Source organism: Perca fluviatilis, chromosome 6 (assembly GCF_010015445.1).
Source record: "Perca fluviatilis chromosome 6, GENO_Pfluv_1.0, whole genome shotgun sequence".
Taxonomy (NCBI): domain Eukaryota; kingdom Metazoa; phylum Chordata; class Actinopteri; order Perciformes; family Percidae; genus Perca; species Perca fluviatilis.
The window spans coordinates 8,681,122-8,703,636 of NC_053117.1; the positions used below are offsets into that span (position 1 = coordinate 8,681,122).

Sequence of the window (22,515 nt, forward strand, 5' to 3'; positions counted from 1 at the left end):
GTCTCAACTTACATAGCATGAGTTTGAAGCTGGGAATTCCACCACAGTTTACTCTCATTCTTTTTTTTTCAGGGTGTGACAAAATACACAGCATTCAATCAGTATTAGTATATCTGGATTGTCACTTTTTATTTTAAAATAGACACTGTGTCTGTAATTGAAATGTCTATTTTAATCCACAAGTTGTATTTTCCCGAGAGTGACAACATTTGTGCTGGTTTCAAATGTGTCTGTGCCAACATTGACACACAAACATTCTCAAAAGTGTAAAGATGTTTACTGCTGCTCCCAAACACAGACTATCAGCTAGCTACCATTCAAGAAAAGTATCTAAAAACGAGAATATATATTTGCTGATATGTATTGCATGTATATGTATATGTATTGAGAAAACAGCAAAGAAATGGCCAAAACTGCATAGCGCCCCTTTAATCTTCCTTTCAATTTAAGTTGTTGACTCCATTCATCTAGTTGGCGCTAGCTAAATCACGGAACCCGCTGTTTATTTTTGGACTGCTCGCTCACTAACAACACTCATGTCTCTGTTGAACCTTCCGGGCCCCGTAATATTGGTATGGGATCCCAATGCAGTCCCCTATGCCTTAAAAATGCAAGAATAATTTGTGTCTCTGTGTGTGTGATTCAGATCCGCTACCAAATGTAATGGGTTATTTCTTAGCCCATGCTACACTCATGGATGTATAATAAAGCCTGGATACAGTGTTTTAGGCGGCGCATCCACATATAAAATTACCCTGATGATCTGCGCTGCAGGCCAACTAGAGACCTCTGCCAGCCGAGTCAGCTGCTTCCGGTTTAGCATTCTGCTAACTTGAATGGGGATAACATGATTTAATCGTGCAGCTCTTCTAGACTTACTAATTTCGGACCGAATGGATCAGTCAAACGAGTGATTTCGCAGGGATTGTGACGCTCCAAAAAATGTATCCACTGATTTGATTTGCAAGACTTAAAACCTACGATAATATCAAACACGTTTTATGACCACCTCACACTAAACGATAGAGACGATGGCAGCGCGCCCCATGTTACTGCCGGCTGGATAATGTTGGCTGTGTAAACAGTTTACTGTATTACAGTGTCCTCTTACAGACCACACTGGTTGGGGGTTGAATAATAATAATTGAAATGGACTTTTGTTGTCTATTTATTACCATGCACTAAGTTGTATCTAATTCATTATGTGGTATTTCTCATTGGGGGTAGCAGGGGAATCTTTTGCTGGTTGATCCAAACATAACAGTGGAACTTCTCACAAAATTATTGAGTATTCTTGTTGGCATATGACGCTAATCCAGGTGAATTTACCAACAACACATATTGTGTGCCAAATATTCCTGCTTAAAATTAGCTTGAATGTGTCTGCTTGGACTACCCCCGGCTGTGGTAGAAGCTGCTTTGCCGAGTATAAATATCAGAACACTGGCTAAATGTAGTAGTCCCAGTTTGAGCTTCTCACACATAACTGCTGGTAGCGTTACCAAGCTAGATAAGCTTTCGTTTTCCATTGAAGCGCCAGCTGAATAAATAGTGCAACATGAACATGTATTCCTCTTCAGTGGCAGTAAACACAACACATGGGGTGGTTGAACGCTGTTCCATTGGTTGACATTTAGCGGCGGTATGTGCAAAATGTAGCAATTAGCCAGCAAAGACAACGAAGACTGCAAGCAAACATGGATGTAATTAACGCAGGGAATGAAGAAGGAAATGCATTCATGTTTGTCAGGCCTCGAGGTTACAGACAATGAGTTTTGGTGGGAAAAAAAGTTCTGTAAACAGAAACTCTGGTTGTTTACAAGGCTGGCTCATCGGATCATCTTGTTTCTGGAACAGCCCTCAGATTCATGTCTTAAAGGAGAACTCCGGGCAATTTTTACGTTAATCTTGATCGCTATATGTATATGAGTACTGTCGATAGCAAAAAAAACGAACTGAATCGGTGCTAGCAACGGAGTTGCTGCAGCTAATGCCGAGAGCTCCCACTCAGCTAAAACGGTAGTTATGGGGGCATAAGATAAAGAGTGTCTTTGTGCCTCTTAACAGACACAAAATGCAATTAAAATGTCTGTGCAACATGAACAGGGCCCTTACATGACAACAAGATGCGTTTAGCAACTTAGCCATTGTTTAAATTCACCTACCCTCTTAGCTGCTAGCTGCCGTCTGGGATGAGTGAGTGTGTTCAGCCAGGCTCCGGTAATAATCATCACGCAGCAGTTCCATGTGTATTTGTAGCATATATATCCATTTTGTGTGCTGTCGTTGGTGAATATGAGTCTCTGCAGTGGCGAATTGTGTGGTAGTTTCCTTAGCCAGGCTAGCAGCCCCGACCGGGCATCCTTCTACTTCCTCCCGCCTCCCTTGCCTGCCGCTGCCGCAACAACAATCACGAAGCCCGCTGGTCTGGTGGATGTCCTCCGAAGGACAGTTCGTCACTTCCCGCGAGAATTTAGAAGTTTATTCCCCCCTCATAAATAGGTAATTGAGCACTGAAGTGATCATATCAGTGACTATGTAACTACATGGAAACAGACCAAATGATGCCACTAAAGTGCTCAATTACCTATTTTTGAGGGGGGAATAAACTTCAATATTTCGCCGTGAAAGCATGAACTGTCCTCTGGAGGACATCCAACAGACCAGCGGGCGCGGAGGAAGTAGAAGGATGCCCGGTCGGGGCTGCTAGCCTGGCTAAGGAAACTACCACACAATTCGCCACTGCAGAGACTCATATTCACCAAGGACAGCACACAAAATGGATATATATGCTAAAAATACACATGGAACTGCTGCGTGATGATTATTACCGGAGCCTGGCTGAACACACTCACTCATCCCAGACGGCAGCTAGCAGCTAAGAGGGTAGGTGAATTTAAACAATGGCTAAGTTGCTAAACGCATCTTGTTGTCATGTAAGGGCCCTGTTCGTGTTGCACAGACATTTTAATTGCATTTTGTGTCTGTTAAGAGGCACAAAGACACTCTTTATCTTATGCCCCCATAACTGCCGTTTTAGCTGAGTGGGAGCTCTCGGCATTAGCTGCAGCAGCTCCGTGTTGCTAGCACTGATTCGGCTCGTGTTTTTTGCTATCGACAGTACTCATATACATATAGCGATCAAGATTAACGTAAAAATTGCCCGGAGTTCTCCTTTAATGGCTACAGTCAAATGAAATACTGTACTCTGGAGATCCAAACATTCTCTAAAGTAAAAAAAGGGAAAAGCAGCATTGAAACAAGTAACTATAATTGTTGGATTTTTGTTAAGTGTATTTACTAAAACTCTTCTGCTCCATTACAAGTAATTAAGTAAGTCCTGCATTGAAAATATGACTATAAAAGTATTAAAACTAAATATAATACTAAAAGTTAAAAGTTAAGCTTTCCGACTGTAATCAGAAAGCAGGGGAGACACTTTGTTTCTCCGTCTACGCCTCTAAAGTCGGTACTTGCTCCGAAGCTAATCCCCATCACTCTCTCACTCGCTCTACCACACACTCCCCAGCATACACACATGGAGGCCCTGCTATTCTCTTAAAGAGATACGCTAGAACGACGCAGACACCAGCACACAAGTACAAAACTCAGGCCACTTACGTAGGCTACGGCGAAAGCTCTGCGTAGAGCCCCCGCAGAAGCATCAATCCGACTTTACACTGTTATGGTGGGTGTCCATATGCTTTGTTTTCACGGATGGGATCGGCCCGCTTCCCAGCATTGCATGCTACTGAGCTTGCCACCAGTTTCTCTTCACTGACCACTGACAAGCAAAGAAAAGTCTACACCCTCCTACAACCACGATGGCTGCAGCTGATTGGACGAACGCGTCACGTGGGGCTGGTTGCTCCCAAGTTTTAAAACAGACCATAATCGCAGCTGGTTCGGAATACGATCTTGTATTTTACGAAAACAGTTCACCAAAACGTGTTTCTGAAAACATTTGAAGTGAGAAATAGGCTAAGCAGTTGCTGAATCTGTCTTCATTTCAGATCGACAAAGATCAGTTTACAATATTTTCGTCAGCTTTTGAGAGGCAGTGAGCCGAGCCAGATGCGACGCCCCGCTCCTCTAAAGTCCCTGCGACGCTACCAGAATGCATTGCACGGCTGCTCCCATAGAAATGAATGGGAAGCGGAGAAATGACACTGACAATGGACACACACCATTATACTGCATACAATTTTCAAAGTTTCTTCCATTACTACAAATCAACTGCAGATGAAGTATTACCTTGTAGTACCTTGTGTGGAGGGACTCCCTGACGGAGCCTGTTTCCCCAGAGAGCTACGGCAGGCTCCTTAGCTCCCATTGATGGATGGCACTTTAGGGAATAGTAGCTGTACTATGTCACCTTGCTGTCATGCAAGCTGCTTCAATAAAACCACCATCAACAAGGTCCACATACACAAAATGGACAAATTATACACAGTAACTTATGTTGTTTTCATTTCTGGTGCTGCTGCCTCTTCTCTCCCCCAGCGGACTAACATGCTTCAAATGTCTTCATATCTTGCAACAAATATGAGTGGCTGAGCTCATAGAATGTACTGTATCAACATCTATTCTACAGTATATGAGCATTAAAGTGTAGGGTATGTGAGGAAAATGCATGTTTACATACATAATTAAATTGTGCCCGCTTACTTAAACATGTGGCTGTTTGTATCAGTATACATAATTAATGAATGTGTGTGTTGGGAGGAAGGGCAGCTGTTCTTTTGACTTTGCCTGCCAGCAGAGGCAAAAGAATCCTGTAGGTAACAGGAGGCCTCGCTCCACGCTGCCTTACTGGCACTAATCTCAGGCTCATGTCGTGTGAAGCCAAATTTAGTGGAGAGAAATCACAGGGGACAAGGTGTGCTCAGTCTGTGATTTCCTCTGTGTGTGTTTGAGTGTGTCTAATAACTTATTTGTGTATCCACTAAGTGTGTGTGTGTGTGTGTGTGTGTGTGTGTGTGTGTGTGTGTGTGTGTGTGTGTGTATCTTTCTTCAGCATAATATTGCTCTATTTTGTGATATGTTCTTGTATTTCTTCTATATGAGAAGCAAATATTCTCTGAAGCATACAAAGATCAGGAAGATTCTCCAAAATGAGCACATTTCGTTTATTCTCGCTGCTTTCATGGGGTTATTTGGTGTGGGTTAACTGTTAATAATAGAACTCGGAGCAAAAAATATTTAGGAGTAAAGGTTAACGGTTGGGGTGGAGAGTATGGGTTAAGGTTATAGTCAGACTTTAAAAACACTATTGAACCAGATGCCACACATAGTGGTTGTGACTCAACAAAGGACCTGTACAGTAGCTACTAGCTAGTTCAGAGGATATTAAAAACATAGTCAACAGGTCATAATTAACTATAGCTGAATGAATGTAGTGAAGAAAAAAACAAATGTTTGCCTCTGAAATGTAGGGGGAGTAGAAGTATTAAACTATCATAAAATTAAAAAAACAATCAAAATCAAAACCTTCAGTAAATGCAATACATTCTACACAGGCTTGAAATGTGCTTAACAGCTGCCTCCCACATAGATTATTCTTGCCTTTATAAAGTTCCAGCAGCTCTTCAGCTATAAAGACACTCAAGCCTTGAGTGAATTGGCACCATAGACTATATAAATATGGATGTAGTCTTGTGACGTCACCTATAGGTTTCTGAAGAGCCAAAATTAAGCTCAAAGTGGGCGGCTCCCGGTGGCTCTTGCCGTTGCTGTCTTAGCAGTGCCTGACGTTTGCTAATTCAAAAATGGGCAAAGATGTGGCGCGTGGATGGAGCTGAGGCGGGCTGAATGAAGCCCACAGTCTGTGCTCGCCTCATGTGATGGCAGCCTACCGGTCACTCGAAACAGAACGCCCTTAATTGTGCAGAACCTTAAGCCTTTAACATGGCTATTCTGCTGTAAAGTCGGGCATTTTAACATTTTTGGAAGCCAGCCTCAAGTGGCTACTCGATGAACTGCAGTTTTTGGCACTTCCACATTGGCTTCATTTTTCAGCACCGGAGGTTGCCACTTGATTGGCAAGCATTATTATGCCATTTTCTAAGTTTGTTACATCAGTTTTAGTAATCAGTTTACATGCAAAGCAAGTGTGGAAATGAATTTGCTGTTGCAGGCGCCAGAGACAGGTGCAAATGTAAAAGGGGGGCATGGAAGGGTTTCTAATCTTCTGCTGTGTAGAAAGAAGTGTGTGTCTCTGTGTGTAGGTGTGATTATGTTATGGGGGTGTGGATGGTGTGTTGGTGTTCAACAGTTATCTACGGTATGCATGCATTCACAAACAGTGTCATCTATTAATACTCTCCTGTGAGACCTTGCTTGCTAATTCCCACCGACTGCGAAGGCAGCAGACAGGCCATCAGACAGGGTGAGTGTGGCGACGCCCAGAAAGAACGACATGTAGGAAAACCGACCCGGGGTCAGCCTTAATCAGATGTGTCATTTACAGCTTCAGCAGCTCAGCTGAATGACTACTGCTTTCTCACTCAGCTCCTATGTGTCACTGATTACAGTTTCATTAAAAAAGTAATAAGTGCAGCTGGCAGCCCTTGATGAACAATGAAATTGCTGTTGCGCTGTTCATAACAAACTATATTTCCATGGAGAAATGTGACAGAGGCAGTCGAAGGGGAAGGCAATCGCAGGCTTGCAGCAGAGCGGGGTAAACACTGTTGCTGATGAGCTGAGAGCTTGCCCATCAGCAGAGCTGTGATCAGAGCCATGTCGCTGTGTGTCTGAGTGCCTGCATATGTGCGTCATAGCGTGGCTTTTTTACTGTGTTCGCTGAACTAGTCTTGTGTGTGCATTTGTGGGGCCGTACCTGTGTGTGTGCCTTTGTGTGTGTGTGTGTGTGTGGACCAGTTATGTCCGTGGGATTGCAAAAAGACAAATAGAAGAAATTGGAGTTATTGGGTGGGCGCAAAGTGTAAATAAATCCCTTCCAAGCATGCTGCATTTATCTTGTGTTTTAAAGCAGCTTGAGAAGTTTGTCTAGCACAGCAATGTTTCAGTGTGTGCAAGGGGAAGATTAACTCAAACAAACACACTTTGATCATAGATCATGGGGAGATGGAATTGGTGCGCTTCGGCAGCAGTCGCAGCCATTTCACCATTTCCTCTGCGCAAGCAATGCATAAATACAGACTGTCACAATGATGCACATTTATGGTTAGTCACTGGTATGATTCAAAGGGGCTTTGGTTTAATTTTAGCAGCCTAAAGATAGATTATATCTAGAGGAAAGGTGACTAGTCAACTCTGACTTTCACTGGACAGCCAGACCGGGGTCACATAGTGCCTTTAAATCATTGTTAGTGCTTGTTTTGACCTTCTTTAACCTGCTGCAGTGTACTGGGAAGCATCTTGCCAATATTCTATGGCACTCAGAGAGATTAAAATGATATGCAAAGAGTGTTCGAACCAGCCTGTGGGGGAAATAATACCAAGGTTTGTCTAAATGTGGTTTTACTTAAAGTCTTCATCAAGTGAAAATGTGTTTTGCTTGTTGTTACTTCTCCTGAATGTTTGAGCTTCTCTGTGAAGAATGACGCATGTGCACAGTTTGACACTAGAAGGCTGTTGTCACATTCATCTGCTGAAGGAGGAAGGTTTCTCTGTGCTCACCCTGAATCTCAGTTTAATGTGTACATACATGAAACCTCCACTGCTCGTACACTGAGAATGGACATTACAGTGAAGTCATGTCCAGCAGATAAAATTAGGAAATGAACAATATTTGCATATTCACAGACTCTGGATTTTACGAGGAATAGATGTTATTTTATGATTTTTTTGACAAGGTGATAGAAAACCCTTATCAGTCTATCAGAGTATTTTTAGGGCTGTCTCGGTTGCTTAGAAGCTTCAGTTTACAATGGTAATCTACTTCAAATTCTTTTTAAAATATTTTTTTATTATTATATATGCATTACACCAAAGATCCAGAATAGCCCATGAAATAAGGAATAGTAATCCAACATTATTTATTCATGCATCAACAATCATAATTTGTTATTTTCAAACGCAGCGTTGTTTGCTGTGTGTGTGTGTAGGGGCGGGGGTGCGTGTGTCTAAGCCGAGGTGCGCCGCTGGGTACTAAAGTCGATAGACACACAGACAGACAGAGAAACATGTCATGCCTGCCTCACTTCATATTGCCACTTGACCTGAGCTATCATCCAACGTTACCAGCACTGAAACTGTTGGCTTGACCACGTGAGGGCTAGCAACTCGGCTGCAATTATCGGATGTCGAAAAAGTCAAGAGTCTGGAAGATGGCAACTAAAACGTTGAGTGCCAGATATACCAAAGGAAACTGGCATGTCACCAATCTACAATGAGTCTGGCAAATCTCCTGAAAACTGTAACAATTTAGCCTTGATAAAGGCATTGCCATGCCTTTTAAATTTTTATATATATATATATATATATATATATATATATATATATATATATATATATGTGTATCATTTATTTGATGTGATTATCCAACTGACTCAGTTTTCTGTAAACATCAGGGTTCACAGAGTGCACAGCGGCTGGCTAACTGCCTGCTGAGCTGACAGGCTGACAGACATAAGTTAACTAAACTTAAAGTGGCTATATGTAACTTTCATTTTGTGTTGATTCTAGCGGCCGCTTTGGACAAAAGTGATAGTGTTTTACCACTCCTGCTGTCGTAAAAGTTTTTTCTTTATGGTGCTGCATTACCCACTGTAGATTACTGAGTTAGCATTACCGGGAGGTCATATAGTTGCGATGAATGTTTTGCTCAGACAGAAAATCATCCATTTACAATAAGAGAATAAGTTGCTGATGCATCGTTGCATTTCAAGTGTAGCATATGGTAACTTAGCCTACTTTGGATGTATCGTGAGCTAAACTAAGTAACATTATCACTGTCACTGTGTCACGAGCCAAAGCAATAAGAGTTTGTTGTAGCAACCAATGTAATAATAACTTAGATTAATATAGTGCATTTCATGAAACCCACGGACGCTTTACACAAGTAACGTTACAGGGAGACAAAGGGAACAGAACATAGTAAGAAAACATTAACAGAATAAAAGGAATAAAATTTCTGCGCTAAATGGAAGGAGGATGTCATTTAATTAAATTGGATTGCCCACATAAAATTACGTCGCGCATTGTGACTACTTTGTGATTACTAAAAGCTATATAAAAATGGCATTCTTTTCACTTTTAGTCTCGTTTGCGGTTACAGGTCATTTAAGACCATTATATAAAAAATGACAGAGCTTCAGAAACATTAAAAAGTTGCATATAGTCACTTTAACCCTCCTGTTGTCCTCGGGTCAAATTTGAGCAATTTTCAAAAAGTTTTTATATCACAAACTTGGGTTTATTTCAACCAAATTGTTGAAAATGAAAAAAGAACAAACAAAAATTGACAAAAACATTGGAAAAAGTGACAATAAAAAACTGAAAACTAGACCAAAACAATTTTTTTATTTAAAATTTTGACCCAGAAAAACAAAAATTTGCTTGTTGGTCGACGGGAAGACAACACAAGATTTAGCGTTAACTAAACTAAATCCTTGCGTAGAGTCCGTCTCCCGTTTACCCCCCCGTCCTTACAGCATATCTGGCAGTAATCTTTTAAAATCTGTTATATCTGGATTCTTTCTTGTGAGTCCCCCTTTTTGAGACAAAAATAATCTGAGTATTGTGCTAGATAGCTGTTCTTTGCTGAGTTGTTTCTTCTAAATGGCCCATTAGAGAGAAAAACAAATGAATCACAGAAATGCAGTTGTTGCTGCATGAAGGAAAATAACCACAATCAAACAAAAAGCAGACCACAGTGCTATAAACTAAGGGAAAATGGAGCTATTGAATACACAGATAAAAAAAAAATAGCAGACGTTGACCCTGACTCAGAATCAGAGAATCAGAAAAACACTCAGTGTGCCTCAGGACTAAAATCCCCTACCTGTCTGTTATAGCTTCAAAATATGTACTCTGTGCAACTCTCTGGCTGAGCTCTCTAAAGCTGTTCCAAGCAAAGGACTTACGATATAAAATAGGGTCTGTATTTGGCTACCTAAGTGAGTGCTTGAACATTTATTCATAATATAGAATCAAGCCAAAATTCCTTGTCGGACAGCTGGCTTTTAGCGAAGTTGGAATCAATAGCAAAGGTTAAACGGGGAAATTCCTCCAAAACAGACTCAGTCTGTTGTGGTTTGATTAACAACTACAGCAGTCCAGGTGGGTTTGCAGGTGGCTGTTCACATTAGGCTTCTCACATAAATCAGATTCTGCTTTGGTGTTATATGGGAGACAAGGTTTGCCCGAGTACTGTCTGACTCAAGGTTTTCTGTATGCAGCTTGCTAAAAGTGAGAGTTAAAGCCATGGACACGTCAGTGAGCTAACATCAGTGTGAAAAGCTGAACTAAGTGGGAATCATAGTTCTCAGCTTTGAGCTGAAGGGTAGAGACCTGTGTGGGACTGTTTTAATCCCGCTCCTTCCCGCTCCCGGTGGATTTCCAACCATTTCCGGCCGTTCCCACAGCTTGTGTGTTGGGTTCCGCCAGTATGGCAAACATTAGATTGATTGTCAGTAGACTGACCATTGATTTTGTATCTTTTCCCCTCCTGTAGGGAAACTAGTTATTTTAATGTGTAGTATTAATAAATATGCATATCTGTCGTAATAAGTAGCAAAGTTACGTTCTAGTGCATAAGTACATTCAAGTGCAATAATTAGTTATTCTAGTGCAATATAAGGGCAAAGTGACATTGTATTCATTTATTTATTTCACTTATTTTAGAACATGTTGTTGGCTGTGGTTTGCTTTGCTCAGGTTGTTTTATTATGTTTCATTTCCCTGTCTTTTAAAGTGCTCATATTATGCTTTTTGGCTTTTTCCCCTTTCCTTTATTGTGTTATATATCTTTTTTGTTCATGTTAGGTTTACAAAGTGAAAAAGCCCAAAGTCCACCCCAAAGGGACTTAGCATCTCCACCAGAAAACACTGTTCACAAACTGATCCAAACAGCTCTGTTGTAGTCCAGCCTTTACTTCCGTGACGAACGTGCATCATTTTGTTACACACGTTATAATGCTCACCTAGCTGCTAGCGTGCCACGCCCTCATACTCTACTTCTGACTGGCTAGTAGTCCTTACCTAGGTACTGCACATGTGCGACTCCCAACAAAGATGGAACAGTGTGATGCCTCACTCTGTAGCTAAAAGAGAGAGCTCAACACACAGGGTGAAGAGAGGAGCTGCAGCAGTGTGCAGTACAACAACAACAAAAATTAAACTATGTAAACCTATTCAGGTACAACCTCTAAATAAAATTATGGACCTGAAAATGACCATAATATGAGCACTTTAACACTCAACTTCATGTTAAAGTCCCTGTTGATTGGATAACTCCGGTCGCCGTAGGAGAAATGGGCGGGGCACAGTGCCCCGGAAAGAAGTGAGAGAGAGTAGAGGAGTGTTGATAAAGCATTTGGCTGGTGTTTAACTGGATGCACTGTGTGCGTTGCTGATTTTCTAATGAAACCAAGCTAGGGGAAAATAACAGTCGGTTACAGCACTGATCAGGAGCAGCGCTTCTAAATCCCGGGACCCGCTGTCTACTCCCGCGATATTTGTGTTGGGTCCCTCTGGATCCCAATTCCAATGCAGTCCTCTACTGAAGGGCACTGATTTATAAAGAACTGAATGGACAAGGAATCATGTGGTTTATCCCAAGGGGGTAAGCTTCGCTTCAGAACTCGAACCTCCTATGGCGCCATTTTGTTGCTACCTGGCCATCACCTCCCGTTAGCATTCCACTGACTAGCATTCATTTTGGCGCCACTTGACTGCGAATAACTTTACATCTGAAGCGTTTAAAGACTCTATTTGTCCATTGTTTAGTTCTAAAGAAACACGACAATGTATAAAAGGCTCCATTACCTTGTATCTCACATTATGGCTCCATAGCAAACGTTTTTGTAAAAATAGGCTAACGATTGTGTATAGTAGAGGAATTACCGTATAGTACAGGATAAGCTTGCAGGCAGTTTCAACTTATGAGCTGTTTAGGATTAATTACTAATGTTAACTAGCATTTTAGTTAGCAATAATTAGCCTGTGCCCATGTTATCTCCTTACCTACGCTCTCCATCTCTGTAAGATTGGGAATGATTGAGATTTCTCTTGGCACAGCTACCAGAAGACTTACAACTTTCAGACAGGTTGCTCACGTCTGGGTTAGGGGGGCAGACACCGTCACCACATTTAAGAGTAAACTGAAAACTCTTCTCTTTGATAAAGCTTATGGTTAGGGAGTGAGGAGTTGCAGCGTCCGCCTAACCCGGCCCACCTGCTTCTCTTCGTAGTCATCAGATTTATTTATCATATAATCAATAATATAGTGAGAGTAGAGGGAGGCAGGCCGTACAGCCTCTCATCAATGTTTTCATTTGTTTCCTTTTGTATGCATCCTGTCCCAAAACTGCTTGTTACCAACCTAGCTCTGGGGAGTTTACTCCCGGAGTCCTTATGTTTCTTCTTCGCAGAGCTATGCTCTGCGATTCCCTGCAACGCCCGGCCACGTTCTGCTGCGTCCGCCGCATCCACCCATGCTCTGCAGCGCCACGTTTCATCCCGCAACGTCCTACTGTGACACGAACTACAACGACTACCTTCAAAGTCACTGTTCCACTATCTTTAATGTGACTATTATCGCCACTGTTCATCACACCCCCAACCGGCCCGTCAGACACCGCCTACCAAGAGTCTGGGTCTGCCGAGGTTTCTTCCTAAAAGGGAGTTTTTCCTTGCCACTGTCGCAATAACCACTGCTAATGCTTGCTCTTGAGGGAATTACTGTAATTGTTGGGGCTTTTTAATTTATAGAGTGTGGTCTAGACCCACTCTATCTGTAAAGTGTCTCGAGATAACTCTGTTATGATTTGATACTATAAATAAAATTGAATTGAATTGAAAATTCACGTCACATTCATGCTGTCTCTCTCAGTTGGAGGCTGCGCAGTAAAGCTGGCCATCACCGGAAAAGTGCTTCTAATAGCCTTCACTGGTCTACGTCCAGAGACACGGGGTCTGTTGGTCCATTATATACTGTCTATGGTTTATCCACTGTTAGCGACCGGAAATTCTACTGAAACCTCAGGTGTATGGATTTCTGATAAAAAGCTGAAAACAAAAAAAAAAAGTAAAATGTAACCGTAAATACTGTCTTTTCATTCCATTAAATAGTTTTTTTCAAAACCTATTCTTTGTTCATTTTTTGTTCATGATTGATTTATTCTCATGTTGTCCTGGTTTAATGTCTTGAAATGTTTTGATGTGTAAAGCACCTGGTAAACTGTTCTTGAAAATCATTTGCCTTCTTCCTCTTAGTAGAATTACAAATTGAAAATGAATGGTGGAGTGCTTCAATCAAATTGTTCTTTTCTCCTGTCCAACTTGATTTGTTTGCCTTTCAGTGGAGGGAGAACACAAATCCCCCATGATGTGCCTTCAGTTTATTCACTACAAAGCACAGAATGCTTCCGTGCTTTTTCGCTGCGCTCTCTCATTTGCACTTACAGTAATACAAACAAAATCCTCCCACATTTGCTGCCTATTCAAAAGCAATTAGCGATGCTTGTTGACTATCTGAATGGCTTTTGCACTAAAAGACTCACATCTTTTTGAAGTCGCACACGGTGTATTCGGGCCAGTCGATGTAGCACACCACCCGGCCGGCGTCCTGGTATGTGTTGGAGTAGTAGTACTGGGGGAAGGCCAGGAGCAGAGCCAGCACCCAGATCACTCCCACCACCACCTTGGTCTCTGTGGACGACATGCGCTGCTGCAGAGGGTGGATGATGGCCATGTACCTGCAGGGGTGAATGGGAGCAGAACGGTGAACACCTGAGCCTTGACCCTAAACCCAAGAAAACTTTATATATTAGTCACCACCTATGACATAATGCTGTTGGTATGATCATCACTAGGGCTGGGTTAAAATAATTGATTATCCAATTAAAATCCATCTTTGTTTGAGTGATCTGTTCACTATTAATAAAATCCCGAAATCGATCTTTTAATGTATGCCTTTTCACCATGGATGTATGTAGGAGTCACGTGACGGGCTGGGAGAAGTTAAAGGGAAAACACAGGCCATTCACCCAGGAAACTGGTGTTCCTGTCCCGGCCTACGGAAGATTCAATTTTATTTTATTTATAGTGTAAAATCACAACAGAAGTTATCTCGGGACACTTTACAGATTAGATTAGTTCTAGACCACACTCTATAATTTACAGAAACCCAACAATTCTCCACAAGAGCAAGGATTTGGTGTGACAGTGGCGAGGAAAAACTTCCTTTTACTGTTAGAGGCAGGAACCTGACTCTTGGTGGGCGGCCATCTGCAATGACTGCCATGTGTTTTTCCAATCTTGACCAGTTGTTTTGGTGCCTAAACTTAACTGTCGTCGCATCAAGACGCATTTTGTTGGCTAAAAACAATTGGTATTGTAACTGAAATGTCCCAAACCTAATTGATATTGAATCAATCACAAATGTAATCGAATTGGGACCTTGTGAATCGGAATCAATGTTGTCACATGGACATGTTGTCAGACATTTAGAATATCGGTCGGCTGCTGCCGACTGCAGCGATCTCGCTGAATAGTGGACCAATGTCAAAGATTGTTGTTCCCATCAGTCACTTAGACACAAAAACATAGGAAAAGAGGTTGAAAAATACAGTAGTTACCCTTTACAGCCTTTTCAACCACATTGTCACAGTTTCAGTAATACAAAACCAACACAACAATTTGTGTGACTGTCCAAATGTTTTAGAATTGCACTGTACATAAGAGTAGTCTGTTCAGTATAAAATATATATAAAGCATAGCATAAATTAATTTAATTAAAAGAAACAGAATTTGTTTTTGGCCTAATGGTGGTCATTAGACATTTACCTTGTGCATACATGTATATTATGGCGTTTTTCCATTACATGGTACCTACTCGACTCGCCTCGACTCTACTCGACTCTACTTGCCTCGACGCGCTGTGCGTCCGTTTTCCATTGCAGATTTTAGTACCGCCTCAGCGTGGCTGGTCGTCATAGCGACTGCCGTGGGCGTGGCTTAGTAGCTTGCTTTTCCCATTGACATATCCCCGACTCATTTCCTGGTTCTCCGTCTCCGTAAACAACATGATATCAAAGAGAGATAGTATTTCTGAATGACCGTGCCTCCCTCCCTCATGTCCCCCTGAGACGAGAGATTTCTGCATTTGGGGCCTGGAAAAAATCTTCCGATGACGTAAAATGATGATTTTTGCGTCATTGGAAGATTTTTGGGCCAGAGGCAAAGGACTACTGTCAGTACCCGATCCGTTCCACCTGCACAATCCGTTCTGCGCATGTGCAAGATGACACGTATGCCATGACGTAGGCGCAGATGATAATGCTGCGTTCATTCCACCACCACCTTGGAATAACGGCACCGCTTCCACCTGCACGATCCGTTCTGCGCATGCGCAAGATGTTCACACGCTAGCCTCGAGCTAACGTTAGTTAGCTAATAGCTAATTCGGCGGACCGCTAGGTGATTATAGCGGTCTGCCGTTAGCCTCCCCCGGGAAGCTAACGTTAGTTTAGCTAACGGTTAATTCGGCGGACCGCTAGGTGATTATAGCGGTCTGCAGTTAGCCTCCACCGGGAAGCTAACGTTAGTTTAGCTAACGGTTAATTTGGCTAACCGCTAGCTGATTGCAGCGGTCTGCCGTTAGCCTCCACAGTTAAGCTAACGTTAGTTTAGCTAACAGCTAATTCGGCTAACCGCTAGCTGAGACAGCATGTAAACTTTAAAAGATACTCAAAATAAAACTTGAAAATAAACGTTAACATATATAACAGCTGTTACGTCAGTTCTACTTTACTTGTGCTCATTTAAAATACAATCACTCAATACTTGTCTTTATTGTTATTACTGTAATGTCTTAATTTAGCTGTAGCTTGCTTTTCCCATTAAGTTTAACTTAACGTTATTTTAGACTGAATCTAGCTGCAGAAACAACGTAACCAGTGGGGCGGTGCCTGTTATTTCGAGGTGGCATGAACGCAGCATTATCATCTGCGCCTACGTCATGGCATACGTGTCATCTTGCACATGCGCAGAACGGATTGTGCAGGTGGAACGGATCGGGTACTGGCATACGTGTCATCTTGCACATGCGCAGAACGGATTGTGCAGGTGGAACGGATCGGGTACTGACAACTACAGCCAGTAGTAGGATCTACTTCCGTATGTTTTCAACACGCCCACAGGGGGTTGGACTGCCGAGTCTGGCCGAGGTATTCCGAATGAAAACGACTGTCAGCCATCTTGAATCTTCGCTAAACAGGCTCTCGGTTTTCAGCAGAAAACATTTACAACAATTATCTGCATTCAAACTACCGGACGTGTGTACCACCGGGATACATCGGTACAGATCGGAGAATATGGAGGAAACGTTATTACAGACGATACCGGAAACACTACGTGAGCTTCGCCTCGCACGGAGACCAGCGGTGTCGCTCAATGCCGCTAGCCGGCTAGGGGACATCCTCATCGGCTAGGGTGGAGAAAGCTAACGCTAGCTGTCCACCTGTCCCATCCATCCTGCTTGCAAGTGTCTGCTCATTAAACAACAAGCTGGACTACATCCTCCTTCAACGAAACTCCCAACGTGAGTTCAGTGACTGCTGTGTTTTTGTTGTTGTGGAAAGATGCCTGAACAACAGTGTACCGGAACCGGGACTATCCAGCTACCAGGCTGCTCTCGCCGGCCCGTGGAGGTGGACTGGTGTAGAAATAAAATCCAACTAGCTACTGCTAACTGCTGGTGGAGCTTGTGACTGTTAAATGCCGACCATTCGAGTTTATACTCTGTGTTTAGCTACACCAATGCTAGTATGCGTTAGCTGAACTTTATGGATCCTGCTTGCAAGTGTCCGCTCATTTAGACCACAAACTGGACTACATCCAACTTCAACGACACTCCCAACGTGAGTTCAGAGACTGTTGTGTTTTTGTGTGGAAACATGCCTGAATAGTGTACCGGACTGTCCAGCTACCAGGCCTGCTAGCCCTCCGAGCTAGAGATGCTCTGTCGCCGGGTAAAAGAGGTGGGCTGTGTTAACACAGAGTGGTGCAGAAATGTGGTTTGTATCCATTTAACTGCTAACTGCTGGTGGAGTTTGTGACTGTTAAATGCCGACCATTCTACATTACACACTAATTCACGGCTGTGTTTATGCTCGGTGTTTACAGCCCACCAAGCGCTAATGCTAGTATGCGTTAGCTGAACTTTACGGAGCCTATAAAGTGTGTGTACTAAATGTAGCCTGTTTCGTATGTCGTTTTTATATAATGTCGTTTTTATATTTGTTAAATGTGTAACACCACTTGAGTCACGATGAAACGTTGTTTCGTGTATATGGTTGAAATGACAATAAAACACGCTTGAGTTAAGTTGAATGCCTCTGTCAGTCTGTCAAGCGGTAGGCGTGGCTTGGGAGTGGACTCAAAGCAACGAAGCAGGTGCATTCTGGGATTTGGTGTTTTTCATCCATATAAGACCAAAACACATTTTATGGCTTTTCTCGGCCGTCACTCTCTCACTTCTCCCTCGCTCACCAGCTCCCCACACACACACAAATAAGGCGACTCAACACACACACATCACACATGCACACACCAGCGCACAAGTATAAACATCAGGCCACTTGTATGCTACGGAGAAAGCTCTGCGTGGAGCCTCCAGCAGCAAAAAAACCCCGCTGGCTAAACTATTTAAAAATGCCGTCTGTGCTAGCAATGCAGTGATCAGTGACGATTCTTTCCGACCAGTCAGCAGCATGCAGGTTTTCACGTCACCGTTTCGGCTCGCCTCAGCTCGCTTGGAACCTCGACTGAGGAGGTACTAAAAAAAGTATCTGTTAGCAGGTACCAAGTCCTTTTTTTCGTAATGGAAAACCAAAAAAGGCGAGTAGAGTCGAGGCGAGTCGAGCAGGTACCATGTAATGGAAAAGCGCCATTACAGTAGACAATGCAATGCATAAATACATACACTAGGATTGTAGTCATCTGATTTAAAAATATGACTCTAATCTGCTGCAGTAACTGTAGCTGTAGGAGAAACAGTTCCCAGATCACACTTATGCGGCTCAGAAATCTATTACATTTATAAGATAAGAACTACAAACCAAATCGCAAATCCAATTAGATTTATATGCAAGTGTTTGATTGTTCACCTAAAGGCAGACCGGAGGAGAGTTGTACAGATGGAGGCTTCATTGTTCAGTGTGATCACAAGTTATTAAGCTCCTTGATGTAGGCATAGTGTAAAATGTGCCCATTTGTGTTGGAGTCATAAACTGAAAATAGAGTTACTGAAAGGGTAAGTTAAACTTCACACTGAATACCAAATCTTTTAACTGCTGGAGACTGCTGTGTGGGTTTTCCCAGGCAAATCGTCATCATGTGTTCTGGTTTTGCACATTATTATTTCCTTTTTGGCAAGAGGTTCATGCCATTAGAAAATGCAACCTCTCATGTTGGATAGCTATTTGGAATCCGGGCAGGAAAGTAATTACTACAAAGTGGCTAAAACCAGCAATACCCACAATTAAGTATTGGATTGACATTATTTATTATATCTGTAGGATGGAAAGAAAAAATTATTTGGAAAAGATGGCAAAGTTGAATTAAGTATATCACACCTGTATGACAATCATTTGTAAATTGAGGTTTTTATTTTTATAAAGTAATTTGAGTATCATGTTTCAATATATTTTCCATATTTAAACTTGTATTTTTTTTAAAGCTACTTTATTGGTCCTATTGTAACTGTTTTAGTTTTTGATACAACAGCATTCTACAAAAGGCTTGGATGCATAAGACGTGTAAGTCCTGTGAGGATTGGTTGGACATTGTTATAACTCAATAAAAATTGTAAAGCAAACTTGATATTGAAACACAACCTGCAGGACACACACACACACACACACACACACAAACACACGCACGCATCTGCATCTGCATCTGTTTTTAAGTTTACAGGTCAAACAACACAGTAAGCTTCAATTAGTTGGTACTAAAACCAATTCCTGGATAAAACGTTGGTTTCTGGATGGGGATGTAAACCAACACTAGAGTTACATTACAAAGAGTGTTTGCTATGAAAAATAATTCTCGTCAAATGATTCCCCTCTGCGCTTGAGTAATCATATGGCATTGTCATAATCATGCTTCTAATCAGAGAGACCACAGAGTGCATGAATAACTTAAAATGACCGTGTACATCATTAACACTGGGCCGCATCAGGAAATAGGTTTTCAAACACTATTGCTAGCAGAATCCATTTCCTCAGTAATACTTAAGGGTGTGAGGAGAAAATGATTATACTTCACCTCAGTTGATATTTTATCCTCTGCATAGATTTTTTTCATCATAGATTTGGTTGTATTGATTTACTTTCACGTAAATCCCTCAAACGTTGGTTGTTCTTCCTCATTACTCAATAACCTAGAGGCTATATTGATGCGTGTTGTTTGAATTTAACATCATCTCTCAGGGACACACATATTTCTATACATGTATTAAAACCCCCAAATTAAATATTGTTATGCTAGACTGTAGCATAACAATGTCTACAGCGAATTAACATCAGTTACATTTTGTTTGGCTCCCTTTTAAGCAGCGCTCTCCAGTGAGTGAAATTCCGTCCTGAGAGGTCTAATTAATGGCTTAATCCCACTAATAACTCAAATGAATCTGCTAAATTGACGTTCTCCCTTTAATTATATCAGAGACAAGAGGGGGCTTTTGAAATCAAACGCTCCCGGCGGTATGCTGAAAATAGAGGATCACAGCCTTGGCTTTACTTTGGCTCTGCTTCAAACAGCGCTGGCAGCCATGTGGCTTTTCTTCATGTAGGTGAGTCATAGTCGGGTAGTTGATGTCAGAATCAAACACACACCTGCAGAGAACAATGGTCTGTTCACTCCACAGCCCAAACCATCATCACCCCTGCTGGCAATGCAAGCACTGTGCTCAGATTAAATACATCCTGGACACCCAATCAGACAATAGTTTAGTCATTACAGTAAAACGGGCACTCAATCGGTCATGATTGAAGACTGAAGTTTATCAAGAACGATGAAAGAATCTGGACTATTTTCTGGTTTTATACAGAATACAAAAACTTTATTCCTTGAGTAAAGTCAGAACTGTAACCACAGACTGTATATTAATAATGGATGTAGCATCACTTACGCAACCCATTGGTTGTGGACTGCCGTTTTGAAGGCAGGAGTTAGCATTTTTGCCGTCGGCATCTTGGTATTTTGGAGCCAGAAGTGAAGTATGTTTTACATCTCACTACTCAATAAGAGTGGAAACATGAATTCATGGGAAAAAAATGGAAGAGTGGAAAGTCATGAAGATAGCTACGATTCCCTCAGGACAACAGTGGGAACCCAATGTTAAAGTCAATCTGCAAAGGTTTAATTTACAAGAGCTTTGTGACCGACACCTGCTGTGCAAACTCTATAATCTATACTCTTACTCCTCCAGCGTAACTCAATATGAACAATATTTATTCACCTAAAAATAGTCTTCTAATGTCTCAACAATCACTGCTACAGCTCAGAGTTATTTCATTTTTATGGATTTTTCGGTAGAGAACTCTGCTCCCCCTGTGTTTCTCCCTTTCATTTCACATCTTGGAAAGCACACCTTTGAGACTCTACACTCCAAATATCTGTCTGTGGGTAATATCTGATTCCTCTCAATAGGATACTTTTTTCACTAGCTGGCAGGCAGCATGGGCAGCCGGTGCTAGACTGCATGGGTGACATACACCTCCAATTATCCACAAATAGCATCTACTGCAACTGCCATGGCAATACAACAGTTCGATATAAACACCATGAGGTTGCTACACTGTTTTCCTGAAGAAAACGGGAAGTGATTAAGACGGAAGCAGCTAAAGCGACAGATGGAATTGCCTGCCTTCATGCCTGCCAGTGATTTTTTTGTCCTTTTTGTTTTCCAAATTGCATTTGAAAGTAGGCTGTGGTAATTTGATCATGGATGTGCTTCCTCTGGATTATTGGCCTCTCAGGGGGTTGTTGTTGTTTTGCAGAAGGTTACGTAAAACTCCCATCAGAGATAGACTAGGTGAAGGTGACAGAGTCTGGGTGTGTGTATGTGTATTTGTATTGGGTAATTTGAAGGATTGTCACTGTTGTTATTGTCCACATGCATACATAGGACTCCTTCAGCCACCTCGTTCTCATCAATGTGTGTCCACTGAGGGTGAAGATGAGCTTGCTTGTTGAGGTCAGCCTAATCTAAAAAAATCCGATCCTCTCAGCATTTAAAAAAAGTGCTGCAAAGTAACAAAAAACACAACCAAATACAGAAATCACAAATACAGAAAATGCAAAAAACAGAAAACACAACGCTGCAAGTCACACAGTAAACAACGGAAATGACTTAGAAAACAATTTGATGAGCTAAGGATACAATTAATAATTTTGTTTTTTTATTGTTCTGACATTCTGATTTGGTGCAACAGTTGCGAGGAAAAACCTCAGTCAGAACCGGGCTCTTGGTGGGCGGCTATCACAGAGGCACTGATACAAATATATAGAAATTAGGGCAATCAAACAATTAATTATTAGTCGCGATTAATCGCTGAATTTCTATAGTTAATCGCGATTAATCGCATGTTTTATCACATGATTAAAATTCTAGTATTTTGCATTTCAGAACTGTTTTTAAGTACATATTAACAATGGAAAGCAATTCTTACCAGTGTATCTTGATTGGGAATCAAATGAATGCAAAGAAAGTGACTTTATGAACTTAATTTTAAGATTTTATTTGTTTATAATTTATTTATCGGAACAATGGGCTGTCGGAGCAGAGGGTTTATTCTTTTTTCGAAAGAAATGGACGTCGGACTAGCGGGCTGTAGGACTAAAGGGAATTTTTTGGGATATTGAGAGGTCGGAACAATGGAGCGTCGGAGAAATGACATGGCACCCTGGAAACGGATGTTTTGTTACTTATTGTCGTCTTCTGTGTTATTTGCAGCATTTCTGTATTTGGTGTTATTTTTTATTAGTTTGTTTTCTGGTTGTTTTTTTTCTCTTTGCAGCGTTTTTTGTAAATGCTACGCCTGTGTTGTCAAATTGATGAAAATGTTTTTGTCATTTTCTTGTGTTTGAACTAAATTGCAGTGCATTGAGCCTTCAGGGCCACCATACCAATGACCTAATTTTCATAAACACTTCAAACAACTACTTAACAAGATTAAATATGAACACCACATGAAAGATACCATCACATCAATGATGGTCTATATCCTCGACATTCCACTCTTTTCGCCGATGTTCATTTCCTTCCGCTTTCTTTGTGTTAGAATTTTAAAACTGTTCCTCAGATCTCTGCAGGGTAAA

General features: G+C 41.6%; 1 protein-coding gene across 1 annotated transcript in view; it reads right to left on the reverse strand.

Annotated features, from left to right (window-relative positions):
• The window catches only part of tacr1a (tachykinin receptor 1a), an 84,041-nt gene that overhangs the window by 37,719 nt on the left and 23,807 nt on the right, over positions 1-22,515 (reverse strand). The window contains exon 2 of the mRNA XM_039804237.1: positions 13,692-13,886. Within this exon, the coding sequence (XP_039660171.1) occupies positions 13,692-13,886 (195 nt within the window). The remainder of the gene's footprint in view (positions 1-13,691; positions 13,887-22,515) is intronic.